Source organism: Lepidochelys kempii, chromosome 6, assembly GCF_965140285.1.
Source record: "Lepidochelys kempii isolate rLepKem1 chromosome 6, rLepKem1.hap1, whole genome shotgun sequence".
Lineage (NCBI taxonomy): Eukaryota > Metazoa > Chordata > Testudines > Cheloniidae > Lepidochelys > Lepidochelys kempii.
The window spans coordinates 134,302,817-134,317,070 of NC_136385.1; the positions used below are offsets into that span (position 1 = coordinate 134,302,817).

General features: G+C 46.7%; 1 protein-coding gene across 6 annotated transcripts in view; it reads right to left on the minus strand.

The window, feature by feature from the left end:
- Positions 1-722: 722 nt before the first annotated feature.
- LRFN5 (leucine rich repeat and fibronectin type III domain containing 5) overlaps positions 723-14,254 on the minus strand; it is a 161,313-nt gene continuing 147,781 nt past the window's right edge. For 4 of the 6 annotated variants that reach the window (XM_073350297.2, XM_073350301.2, XM_073350299.2 and 1 more), the window contains exons 2-3: positions 12,662-14,069; positions 7,690-11,887 (exon numbers count right to left, since the gene is read on the minus strand). In XM_073350297.2, the coding sequence (XP_073206398.1) occupies positions 10,945-11,887; positions 12,662-14,049 (2,331 nt within the window). In that variant the 5' untranslated portion in view covers positions 14,050-14,069 and the 3' untranslated portion in view covers positions 7,690-10,944. Of the gene's footprint in view, positions 1,134-3,733; positions 3,788-7,689; positions 11,888-12,661; positions 14,070-14,254 lie in introns of those variants that run through there. The other 2 variants (XM_073350304.2, XM_073350303.2) reach the window with 2 other exon arrangements.

Genomic DNA, 14,254 nt, shown 5'->3' on the forward strand with positions numbered 1-14,254 from the left:
GAGGTGCCACCATTTGGCTGAGATGTAACCCACAGGACTGACCATGCCGAGAGCAGCGGTGTTAGCCCTCGTGCCCAGGCCACAAGGCAGCCTTATTTAGTGCTCAGTCAGTGGCTTCCTTGCTGCCTACATTTCCCCTGCAGTATCGATGGGATGCAGTTCTCTGAGCCTTTGCAAAGGGAAGGGAGGAGGACTCGGGGCACACCCTGTGCTGGGAAAACAGATGGAAAATACATGACCCCACCCCAGTGCCACCCAGAGCACCAAACAGCACAACAAATGAGCTCTTCTGCAGGCTCTTCATGAGCCAAGGAGAAGAGCTGCTCCGCGCACAGGTGGCTCAGTACTGCCCAGGGAGGGAGGAAGGGATCCGCTTGCTACTGAGCGATTCTACCGGAATGAGCACAGCGTAAATGGTGGACAGATGCTGTAGGGAGATAGACTGAATTCCAGGGGAGTCAGGTGAAATCCTGCTAGTGCCTCTTTAAATGCAAACACAGGATACGCTTCTTCTCTCTACCTTAAACCGTGCTCTTGTGTTGCACAAACAGCTGCCACATGCCACCCCAGAGGGGGAAGCATATTATTGGGGAGAGGGGGTGAATTGATTACTGTTTGTGACGTGTGTAGGGCTCCTTTGGGAGGAATGGCATCACAGACCTGTGACAGTCAGCTAGCATTTACCAAGCCCTGCCTTTATAAATCAGCCAGTATGCAAACTCTGCCATAGTAAAATGTTTATTTGTTAAGGTGATATAAGTTACTGAGCATTTTACAGTCTGTGAATTCACCACTGGCAACATTTAACACGAGTTCATATGGAAGCTGTTGCCACCATATTATTTATTTAAAAAATCTTGAAGGCCAGAAAAGATATTTAGAATGAATGTCGAAGTTGGGGGCGTGGGGAATCCAGGAACCGGGAAAGCATGTTTATCCAAGGGAGCCAATCTCCACGTCCTGTTGGTGCAGGCTGTAGATGTCAAATGAGAGTTTCTGCTGGGGTGAGAATTGGTTCAACAGCTTAATCTTCAGTGAGTTGGATCATGTTGTTTTTTTCTGAGTGAAAACATCAATGGCAACACTTTTTGGAGGTGGCAGAGGGCAGGCGTTCTTCAGCTCAATTCCTGCGCCTGTGAAAAGAACCAAAACAAAGGCAATAAGGAGATAAGGGGGTATGGCTTAGACTGTCAGTTAATCACATGTCCTACAAATGCAGGGCCAATGGGAGGGTGCAGAAACACTTTTCTGACTGGTATAGTCCAACTACCATTGCATAACCCGCCCCCCACACTCCATGCCTGCCATTGAGCCAGCCACAGCTGGCCAGCGCTTTTCAGCACAAGGAGAGGCTGAAAAGAATCCCTCCTGCACTACCATAGGGTGGCTGTTTGCAAACACAAATGCCAACACTTGGCAAGCAAAGCCAGGTGAATAATGAAGAAAAAACAATTAACGGAATAAGTTACCCCCCCATTGCAACATTAATTGACTACAGTATTTAACTAACCCTCCTATTCAACCAGCAGTAACTGAAAGACAGAAGGTGGAGCCCACTGCAGTGCCAATTACTAGGACAAAAGACATTGCTCTGCAATCCATCTTACGTTTGCAAATTCTAGGGCTGGTCCTTGGCTCGTTCAAGCCAATGACAGAACAGTCACTTGGCTCTGTGGAGGGAATCCCACGTTTCACGTGCTTTGACTGATTTGTACCGAATCCCCCCCCACCCCCCCGCACATGCTGTTCCAACAACAAAACTTCAAATGACCCCTTCCTTTGTGGGTGTCGCATGGATTTAAAAAAAAAAAAATCACTTTACAGTCGTGTGCACAGTTTACAGCTTACCCAGGCCAGCACGTGCCGATCCTTGGACCTACCCTGATAAGCTGTTTGAAATGCACTGTGGCGCACTTGAAATAGATCCGTATTTTTCCAAAAGCTGCTAGTGAGCTCATCTAGCGCCCCACTGAGTGGGGAAGAGGAAGGAATTTTTTAGACACTAGTCTAATGACTGACATTTCAAAATGCCATGTTGTACGTGTGGCAGTTTAACAGGGCCTAGCATGTATTTTAAAACTGCTTCCTAGTTTGCTGAGGTTTTCAGAGGCCTTCAGCCTGTTCCCTAAGGTCAATTATTCCAGGTCCAGCTGTCTCGTCTGGCGGGCACAGTCTGCAGAAGGCTGAATCTGGGCTGTGTTACCCAGTCCAGTGGGAATAGGATGGGATACAGTGACAAAATGCCACCAGCTTTCTACCCGCTGCTCCATCTGGGGTGGGATTCGCCCTTGCAGGGCAGGCTGTGAGGTCCAGATACAACTCCCCCCCGCCACCAGCACCCAGGATCTGAGGGGTTGGGGGATTCCAGGGGATTCCCATGGCTCCACCAGAGCTCCAGCTCTCCATTGCTCCCCCAGTCCCGCCCCGCACCCTCACCAATGGGTGTGAATCCCAGGGCTTCTAGGTCTGGGGGGAAATGTCATGAAGCTTGCTGGAAATGAGGGCTAGGAGCATGATTGGGCCAAAGGCACCCTATGGAAATGGGGAAGGGGTGAATTTTCAAATGCCCTCCTGGTTCTGACATGGAGTAGGTGACATTTCCATGGAGGGATCATCATGACAGCCACTGTTTGTTTGTCTTGCTGTAGCCCTCAGTGGCCCCAACGGAGGGCAGGGCCCCATTGGGCCAGGCCCTAGATATGCACAGGGAAAGGAAAGATGGTCCTGCCCTAGGGTGACCAGACAGCCAGTCTGACAAATTGGGACAGGATGCGGGGTAATAGGCACCTCTATAAGACCAGGACTGCCCCTATAAAATGGGGACGTCTGGTCACCCTGTCCTGCTCCAAAGAGCTGAGTCTAAGGCAAGTGACAATGGCACGTGATAAATGCACATCACTGCAAAGATGGGGCAAGAGTGCTACACGCAGAGAAAACAATCTCCTCTTCTCAGCAACATGGCGGGTGCATGGCATCCCTAGCTTCCAGAAACCTGCCGCTCTCTGGTACTGGCAGGGTGCTTGTGCGGGGTGCCGTTTGATTCAGCGTTCTTGAAGGCAGGCGAATGGAAACACAGAAATTAAGTGGTATTTTCACAGGAAGCCGGCAGTCTCAAAGAAGCAAATGAGTGTGCAGCCAGCTAGCTGTGTTATCTTGGTTCTAAGTGCTGGCTTTATCAGGAAACAACCTGTCTCTAAAGTGCAAAGGTAAGATACAGAGCTCTTAAAAATCTCCTTATGCAACATAGCTTGTCTCAGCGGGTTCTGTGCTTGGGTAGCAGTGCGTTCTCCAGGAACGGTCAGTTATCATCGCTGCTGATTATGCTTTCTCCTTTTTTATGACATCGTCCTGGGCACCTGATTCTTGGGAGTTGGCCAGTTGCATCCAAAGCCTCTTGTGAGTAAGGTGAGCAGGATTCAAACTCTATCCACTCTGCTAATGTTGCTCAGATGTATTTACCTAGGCAGGATGACCAGATGTCTTGATTTTATAGGGACAGTCCCAATATTTGGGGGTTTCTCTTATACAGGTGCTTTTACCCCCCACCCCCGTCCCGATTTTTCACCCTTGCTCTCTGGTCACCCTGTATAGGTCCTCCTGTAACCAAAATGCCCTGCATGCCCCATTTCCCCACTGCGAGCAATGGTGGATTTGGGTCCCTCAGGAAAGCGAGATCAGACCCACACTGGACTATAAAAGGGAGAATATGTAACTGGTACAAATTGTTACTTACAGTATTGATTTACTCTGACCGTCGAAATCTAATGGCTAATTTATCTTCCTAGCCCTGTATAGAAAAAAGAAAGAATAACGGTATCACTCTTCGCGGGTGTCCCAGTTCGATAGGCTGCAGAAAACAAAGTGAGGCTAGAATGTTGTGAGCGCGAGAGGTTGTAATTTGTTGCACCCACAGGATCTGAGGTGGCACTTACATCGTGAAAGGCGACAATAAGAAGGACACGAACTCTACAGGCAGGGCTATAGGCGGAATCAAAGTAGAGCAACATCAGGAGAAACCACTTACCCACGGCATACCCCAGCACTGGTCTGGAACTGCAAGCAAGCGCCATGATGCAGGAAGTGTGCAGAAGCAGAACCCTGACATTTGTAAGTGCAGGCAATGTAATGCATTTTTATGTTTCTTACTTGAATGAACATAAATCTGACATCAGGAATCACAACATTCAAAAACCGGTAGGAGAAAACTTCAACCTCTCTGGCCACTCAGTAAAAGACTTAAGGGTGGCAATTCTGTAACAGAAAAGCTTCAAAAACAGACTTCAAGGAGAAAATGCTGAGCTTGAATTAATATGCAAACTAGATACCATTAACTTGGGTTTGAATAGAGACTGGGAGTGGCTGTTGAAATTGTATCTATTGCCCCATGTTAAGTATCCTCCCACCTTCTTGTCAACTGTCTAAATGGGCCATCTTCATTACCACTACAAAAGTTTTTTTCTCCTGCTGATAATAGCTCATCTTAATTAATTAGCCTCTCACAGTTTGTATGGCAACTTCCACCTTCTCTGTATGTATGTATGGTTTCAGAGTAACAGCCGTGTTAGTCTGTATTCGCAAAAAGAAAAGGGGTACTTGTGGCACCTTAGAGACTAACCAATTTATTTGAGCATGAGCTTTCGTGAGCTACAGCTCACTTCATCGGATGCATACCGTGGAAACTGCAGCAGACATTATATACACACAGAGATCATGAAACAATACCTCCTCCCACCCCACTGTCCTGCTGGTAATAGCTTATCTAAAGTGATCATCAAGTTGGGCCATTTCCAGCACAAATCCAGGTTTTCTCACCCTCCACCTCCCCCCCCCCCCCCCAAACTCACTCTCCTGCTGGTAATAGCCCATCCAAAGTGACAACTCTCTTCACAATGTGCATGATAATCAAGGTGGGCCATTTCCTGCACAAATCCAGGTTCTCTCACCCCCTCACCCCCCTCCAAAAACCACACACACAAACTCACTCTCCTGCTGGTAATAGCTCATCCAAAGTGACAACTCTCCCTACAATGTGCATGATAATCAAGGTGGGCCATTTCCAGCACAAAACTGACAACTGGCTGGTTTGGTATTTAACCAAAAGCCTTTTCTGCCTTAAATTTAGTCACAAATAATTAAATCTGTTTGCCTGGGGCAAGTAACTTTTTGTATAGAGGGGTTCAAAGAATGGATTTCACACTTGGCATGGTAACAGCGAAGGAGCAGACTTTGCAACTGAGCCAGTAAGTTTTGATACAAATTTCGTGAGGCTGCAAACTGCAGGAATTCTGCTGAACAGCAACTTCTAGAGTCAACGTTTGCTTTTAATAAGTACGAGGCAATGGGAAATAATAACAGTGACAAACACGAATACTGTATTATGAGAAGGCCCTGTGTATAGACTCCCCCTCTGCTGCTTGCTGCATTAATTAATTAGGAAAAAACAGTTTCTCCCTCCTCTGCATGGTGCACCTTGCTGCTGTTGTCCTCAGAGGTGCTGCTGGTGAAACGGACAGGGCATTCCCCAGAAGGATTCCCATTGACTTTGCAACATCAGGGACATAGGAAAATGCAGCACAGTGTTTGCTCCATGCAAAAGCAAGCGCAAGCATAATACTCTGGGTCAGAGCCTCAGCTTGTGTAAATGGGAGTAGCTCCATTGACATGCCGATTTACATCATTTGAGGATCTGATTCGTAATGTGGTTCTCAGCCTTCTGAAAGGTGATTGCCTAAACAATGGACAATCAGAGCATGACAAACAGTTGTCAGTTCTTTTGAATGTTCCTTGGGCAATAAGACCATGGTTTCATTAGCAGCAAAGCTAAGCCTTCTTACAGCTTCGCAAAGAGAGAGCAGGCTCAAAGGCCTCCCTCTTCCCAGCTGGTTTAGCAGATTGTTACAGCTCTTCTGCTCTGGAAACACACGTTATGCATCAATCAAAAGGCAAGATCCCAATTTTGATTTCAAACCTCGCACACAAAAGCTTAATGCTGGTGAGAGGAGCGCTCTGTGAATAGTGCCCTTTGGGGCTCCATTTTCTGCTCAGTTTAGAGGGGTCCATGGCTCCTGCAGTTTTCACTGAGGTATAATACAGCATCGAAGGAGCTGCTTTGAATGAACATGCTAGCAAAGCTTCTGTGATTTGGCACCCTATATTTACCAGGCACGCTCTCAGGTCATAAGGGGGAGCTATGTTCAGTTTACAGGGGAAAAGTGTTGATCTTTTCACTATGAGGGTAGTGAAACACTGGAATGCGTTACCTAGGGAGGTGGTAGAATCTCCTTCCTTAGAGTTTTTTAAGGTCAGGCTTGACAAAGCCCTGGCTGGGATGATTTAACTGGGAATTGGTCCTGCTTTGAGCATTGGGTTGGACTAGATGACCTTCTGGGGTCCCTTCCAACCCTGATATTCTATGATTCTATGATCTAGACTTGGCTGATTTTTACGAGTTGGCTGATTTTTACGAGTTGGCATAAACGAAAGAGGTTTGCAAAACCACCAGTCAGCGACCAAGAGCCCGGTGTGAACGTTCGTCTGGTAGGCACATTGAGAAAGTGGCTTTCTACCTAAAAGTGGGTGACACGATGCACCTGGCCACTGCAAAAGAGGTGGGTCAAAGGGTTTCTGAACTGTCACAATGACCTCACCTGGGTATTATGGACAGACTAGGCAACAAAACATCAGGGAGCTGAGTTTTCCATGGGACGGACAAGATTGGCTGATTTAGGAACAGTACTTAATAATGGGGTAACCATACGCATCCTTGAGAGGCTGAACCTTCTCCAGTACCCTTGGATACTAACACACCCAGCAGCATCTACCATCTGCTTTCCCAGCTACACAATTCTGCATGCAGCCCATGCTTCACTGGTGGGCCCTTGTCTCTATTTTCTGCATTCCCTGAGAGGCGGGGCAGAGAGCCAGAATTTGGGCTAAAGGACAACATGGAGCTGAATGGAAGCTGGACAGGCTGGCAGCTGGGACTCCATCTTTTCCTGGAGGGGGTGGGGCTGGGACACGTTGTTCTAGCTGATGGTTCTATTGTTGCTCTTTTGCATAGGAGCATGAGGAAACTGGAGCGTTTTCAAGCCAATAAAAATACAATGGCAGAAGTCAAGCCACATCTGCCCCAAGAACTGAACTATCCCATATTCAGCCCAGAGCAAGGAACCCCCCCAAAGCACAACCAGAAAGGCAGCACAGAGAACCTCTAACACAGCAAACCCTCTCTGCGCCCAGCACTGTTTCTCCATCCAAACCATGACAGCAACCCCAGTGCCTGTTCTTTCAGCAGAACAGTTAATTTCAGAAGGGGTGGGAGAGGAGGTACATGCCAGCAATTTTGAGAACCAATAACACGCTTGTGAATTTCCCCCCCTCTGGTGATTATAAGAGAAGGTCCCATTTCATGTGGAGCTCTTAGCATCGGAATCCGGCTCGCATTGCCCCTTTGGAACAGGGTCTGTATTTTACAAGCCACAGGCACCTGAGGTGATTCATTGCGGAAAGTCTTCTGCTGGCTAAGTGCTAAGCACAATCCCTAGTGGTCTCAGTGGGTGAAAGGCACCTGTGCAGGGAGCCCGTACATGAGATAGGTGCCATTAAGTTCCAAGAATTTAGTGGTACCTAGTTCTTATGCTGGCCTCCTTGCACAGGGGGGATTTCACCAGCCCTTGCTAACCATCTCTCTTCTTTTCTGAAAGGTTTCCAGTAGTTCACACTGAGTATGTGTGTGTAAGTTTTGTTCTTCTGAATAATGAATGCCTTTGTCCGAGCACACTCTGCCCCCAAGCAATTGACACAGCTGGCTTTGCAGAATTGGAAGAATACGGATTCTCCTCCATCCTAGGATGTTCCACACTTTGGAGGAGTCAAGCCCATGGAAAACCTGAATAAAATGAAAGGTCCTGTTGCACATTTATTACAGTGGAATGGCAGACATTTTATGCCCAATGCATATACACTGCATGTATTTCAGATGAAGGGAGAGAGAGCCACGTGAATAACCTTCTCTGATATCCAATCTAAATATTCCTGTAATGTTACCATAGAATTAAACCAAACTGTGCCATCTGGTCCCCGAAAGCCTCTGACGGAAATGCACAGTGGATGGATTTTTTAGCTTTAGTGTTTACAAAACTGACTCGTTAGTGTAAAAAAGAAAAACCCAAGAAGCTATTAATATTTTGGCACTTGCACAGCACGTTAGACACACGTTAGTTCCAATTTCAGACAACATATATAGCATTGTAGTTTGTTACTTTTAAACTGCGCATGATTGAAACAAACAGATCAGCAGAAAACCCTGTAAAGCTACCTTCTCACCTACGCACAGGTTCAATACACTGGCTCCATAGTATTTTATTCCCTCAGTACAGACCACATGGTATTTTCTCTTAACCATGTCTGACAACACCTTCGCTTTAAGACTACGGGAATTAGAATAAATAGGTGGGGATGCTTTGTGACACAACGTTTTAGCAGCTATCAGTGTGTGCCCCTGCCGAAAGGGACCTATAATGCATGGATGGCAGAGAAACCCAAGGTTTTTAACTTGCTCATTGGGAATTGAATATCATCATTTTGAGCTTAGGTTTTCTTGTGGGTCTCTGCAGTTGCATGGGGAAAAAATGGTATATTTTTAGAAAGAGGGTTTCTCTCCTTCCAGCACAGAGTCAAAACATGGTCTATCTTCTAGTAGACTCTGATGGGGCCCTTTCTGGGCCCAATCCTGCAATGCCTTTGCAGATGCAATCCAGTGATGGCAATAGCAACATTGCAGGATCGGCCTGACAAGGGGCTAAGCTGATGCAAAACTGGGCTGTCCTGTAACAGATCATTGAGAATTATTTTTATTATTGGTTTCAAGCACCAAACTACTGGGTATAAAATACCATTTTGACCAGAGAGCAAAATCTCTCACTTGGTTACTGTAATCCTCAAAACACTAATACTGCTAAGGAAAAAGGGCCTACTACCTTAACTACTGGATAGGTATGATTTGTTGCCAAAGTGAGGCTAAAACTATTGAATTACATTGAGTAGCATATTACAATTGTCACGCCATTAAAATATCTCTGATTTAGACACAGAGAACAAATGAGCTGAGGTGAAGGGAAGAGTGGAATGTACTGGGGGGGGGGGGGGAATGGACCCAACAGAGCAATAGAAACACTTGTTTTCCTTGCGAAAATGACTGTTTCAATAGTTAGGCAACTATTTCCGCACATTTATGTTTTATGCAACAGACTGGAGTGGCTCTCTCAGCAGTTCTATCTCGCCACTCCTTCACAGCATCACTCTTCTCTCTTTGTTTCGAATCGTATAATTGAAAAATGAGATTTAAATCCCAAGGCACAACAATCGGATAACTGGCGAGTTCATGGATGGGACTGCCTTCCATGCCCCTTATCATACCCAGACAGCGGAGAAATCTCCAAACAGTATGCAAACGCACAGAAATGACAACCATAAGAAGCACCAGGGCTGGGAAAGGATTGTATTAATGATTAATTATTAGTTAATATTATTAATTTGCCAGAAGATGATACACCTGCCTAGTCATGCCCTGCAGCCTCAGAGAGATTTATCTTAACATGAAAAGGAGTGCCTTCCTTTTAACCATCACTAATCTTCACACTATGCACTCACGTCTAATCTAAGGCCTGTACTGGGGACTGTGTCTTGGCAGATCTACTGTTTCTCATGCATGAGAAGCAGTAGGTTGTCACGATGCAGGGTCATGGAAGGGTTCCAGCACCCAGGACCCAGGCCGCTTGTTTCAGATGGCTAAATTAAGCGCTGGTGTTGCCTGGCTCTACAGTGTTTGGCTGGGGTACTGTGTCCAGGCCGCCATCCTGACAGGTCCTTGCTAAAGTGGGGATGAAGACTGGGCAGGTTTCCTGCTAGCGAGGCTGGCTGCAGATTTCTGAGCCCGACACTCCTGCGCTTGCACCCATAACCCCCCATTGCAATCACCACGTGTCTTTACTGATTAGGGACGGCAGCTCTGGGCCCTGCATTATTGTTTTTCTCCATTTATTCTGAAACTAACAAACCTGTCATGCTCAGACCCTTTGCTGCCCCCACCCCCAACACACTTCAAAGCCCTGAATGCAGACATGCCGGCATTTGGGATTATGGCTCTGAGCCAGGTCCTCTGTGGGTGTACAGACATTGTCACTGGCTGGGGTGGAGCAACACCCATCTCCACCAGCTGAGGATCTGGCCCTGGGTCTTCATTCCCGCACACTCAGACAGAGCCTTTACTCGCACCAGACTGCTGAGGGCATCGCCTTTCCCCTCCCCTCCCTGCACCAGCTGGGTAACATCAATACCAGGGAACCCCTAAGGCACCTACACCAAGAATGCTGCTTCAAAGGGGACTTCCTTTAACACTGGCTGGGTATACTTATTGAGTATTTTATTTTACACAACATAACAACACAGAGTTGTTGTTTCTGTACAGCATTTGCCTAAAAACAAAGGCAACACCATGGTCACTGAAAAGAAACATACAGTCTGATCGTTTTAAAAAATATCATTTTACTGATTGATCCATCAGTTGTCTTTTGTTAGCTTGGAGGAAAGAGCATTTCCTTTAGAAAAGGCTTTTTCTGTGAAACTCTCTTTTGTTTTCTGCTACTGCAGAACCAGGAAGCCAGTCCTAGAGTAGGGGAAGGCACTGGTGCTGTTTCATGCTTTTTCCCTTTAATCATTTTATCTTTGAATGTTGCCTTCGGTTGTTATATTAAATAAAATAAAATAAACATAACAAACCCTGTGTGCCCTGGGCAGCTCACACACAACCCTGCATGGACAAGCCAGAACTCAGCGAGACAGGAGTGGGATTCCAAATCCCCATCTCCCAGCAGGGAGGTCTCAGACAATGTTTGCTGTTTTGTTTTTCATGGCAATAAAATAAAATACACTTTAAAAAGCAGGTCACACAGTGCTTTCCAATATCCACTCAGAACTCGAGAAAGTTGCTTTTCCACTATCCACATCAGAATTGTCTGACTGAATTAGCATCCCATTCATAGACATGCTCCTTTTAGACCATAATCCACCTGTGTTCTGGGAGTTACCATAACAATGGTATTCCATTAATTCTCCATTCAGGGAGTACCTGCGCTTTGCTCTGGATGTTTCAGCTGGCAAAGTGAGAAACTTACTTGGCTTTGATTGTGCTCTTTTGTAGGTGGGGGGCCCTTTGGCAGAGGCCGGGGGACGACTAGCTAGCTGCAGCGCAGTGGAGTTATTTCGGTTAGTGTTCTGGGACTCGATATTTGTGAGAGCTTCGCTCGGTGGCTCGTTGCTTGGCTTTGGCCCAGGCTTTCTCTTCTGCTTTTGGGAGGCAGAGGCGCTGGAAGTCCACGTGTGAGGCAGGGCAGAGGTAGTGGTAGTGGGGTCCTGGCTCGAGCAAGTGTCTGAGGACTGAGTCACACTGTCCTTAGAGACCCTGGAGCACTGGACGCTCTCCTCATGCCCGACAGCCTGTTTGGACATTGACGGGGGCATCGCACCACTGCAGCCTTGTACCTGAGCCCCGTTGGTCTGAGAATAAACATTGCTGACCTTGGTCGCCTTGTGCTGCCCACTGTTGTTACACACCTTGTAGCGGATCATGAGGATGATGATGAACACGAGCACGGAGGCCACGATAATCCCACCAATGATGATAATCATGGTGCCGCCCAGGAACTGGGATTGCATGAAATGGCAACGGACATAATCCTGCTCGGTAGTAAACTGTATGCACCCGACGACCCTGGTGGCCGTGAGGGAGGTGATGCCGTCGTCATAGATTGCCAAGACACACAAGTCGTAGACAGTCCCAGCGGCCAGGTTGTTGACCAGGAAGGTTTTGCTCGTGGGAGGTATCATTCTGGGGGACAAGGGAACTGGTGTTATTAAACAAGGCACTCACAGTCATCTCCCATCCCCAGCTCTCAAGTCACCTGTGAAGGCGATCGCCCCGAAGAGGCCAATCCCTCTGGTGTTAACACACGGCACCCGGGCAGTCTAACGTTACACGGAGCCAATTCAAATGGCTCTGAGCCAATGGTGCTGCCTCTCCCATTGGCAAGCCCACTAATTGCCTTGCTCGGCAGCACAGAGCTCCTTAGAACAGCCACTGCTAAATAACAAAAATCATTTATGACAAATTGGTTTTGAAAGGTGGGACTGTTACAGTAGCTGACTTGGAAACAAATCCACTTAGCACATAAAACACCTCTGCGGGCTCTGCACCAGGCTGCACGGCAGAGAGACTGAGGATAGCATTCGAGGGCCTTAGCGGACATACATTATTGACATCTTTCTCCCAGGTTTTCAAAACCTGAGGGTGTAAGAACCATTTAACTCATCTAACTTTACAATCCTTCTGCTGATCAGATTACCGCAGGGAATAAAGGTCAGATTGGATTATCCAAAAATAACACTATTCAAAGTAATTTTCCTATTTGTTAGTTGAAAATTGCATTAGTCTTTCAAAAGCCCTGCGCCATATGTTTCCGAGGACCGTATTCTGATCAGGAGAAGTGATATTGTAACCACTCCTCAGTAATGGACTGCAATGAAACAGTGCATTAATAAATCAATAGGAAACAATTTGATGGAGAGCTAAGTGCAGATACAGATGTGGTTGGCTCTGTCTTACCTGTAAACAAGTGAATCATCATAAGTACCATTGTACTGGATTTGAAACATACGTATTCCAGGTATATTTCTTTGAAAATTAAATTTGAGTAGCACAGTGGATGACGTTGCTTCTGCTACTACAACTTTCTTATCCTGGCTGACTTTAGTCTCCCCATTATTACTGCTCGCATTGGATCCTGACTTGGTGGAGGTTGAGATGTCCGAGGAGCCAGGGTCAGGCTCATGAATGTGGTTTGTACTGTTTAGCAAATGAGGAAGTTTGATTATGTGAAGATCCACCATTTGAGTGGCTTCTCCTGCAGGGTTCGATGCTATGCAGGTGAAGGAGCCTGTATCCTTCACAGTTGTTATAAGTATGTCTAGCGTTCCATTGTCGTACACCAACGACCTTGTTGCATTTGAAATAAGTTTGCCTTCTGGTGAAATCCAGTGAATGGCTGGCTCTGGATCGCCCCGGGCCTTACATCTCAGAGTTGCCCGTTGACCCTCCAGCACTCTGAGCTCATGGGTATGTCTAGTAATGAGAGGGGGTTCACACAGGAACTCTTCCTCTGGGACTGACCAAAAATACCGACCAGATAACAGTGGAGGAGAAGCGCAAGTCTCTAGGTCATCCTCTCTGGAAAGACGCCTCAGCCACAGGAGTTCACAGTTGCAATGCAAAGGGTTTCCACCGAAGCTTAATGCAAAAGTAGAGGGGCTGATGATTCCTGAGGTTGCTAATACCTGAGCTCGTTGAAAGAGAGGATCAGGTGGCAGCTTCTGCAATTTATTTGATGTGACATCTAACCTGGTCATCTTGTGGAGGTGGGAGAAAGTCCCCTTAGGAATGTGATCAATCATATTGTGGTCTAAACTGAGTGTGTGCAAGCTAACCATCTTCTCCACAGCATCCCAAGGGATAGTTTCTAGATTGTTATAGGACAAATCCAGTTCCTCAAGAGCTAAAACATCATCAAACGCTGTGGAAGAAATTAAAGTCAGCTGATTGTTGTTAAGTATCAAATGGTGCAGGTTGGAAAGCCCACTGAACATGTCATTGGTGATCTTAGTCAACCTGTTGCTGTTCAAATGCAAAGCTCGCAAATTGCGCAAATCAGAAAATGCATGAGGTGTAATAAAACTTATTGTATTCCTGGATAGCGTCAGGTCCACGAGGCTGGTCATGTTGGCAAAATCTTTCCTTTTGATATTTGTAACAAAATTGTCTGCCAGTCGCAGTTCCACAGTCCTTCTGTCAATGTTTGGGGGAACAAATAAAAGCCCTTTCTTGGCACAAAGGGTTGCAAGATTTGGAGACAAAATCTGACAGACACAGCGCTTGGGGCAGATCTGGGCTCTCACTGCTACGCCAATGAACAGCAGATACAAAAGCAGTTTTTCCATTGTAGATCAGGTTTCAGAGCCTGAAAGAGAGTGCAAAGCACATTGTTAATATCTCCCATGTGGAACACAACCCATGTGATAAGGAGGCAAAGGAAGGAAGGATGGGCTAGTGGTTACAGCACTGGGCTGTGGCTCAAGGGATTGGGATGCTGGGGGTGTGGCTGTCTCTCAATACATTGTACGCTGAGAAGCACAATGAGGCCAT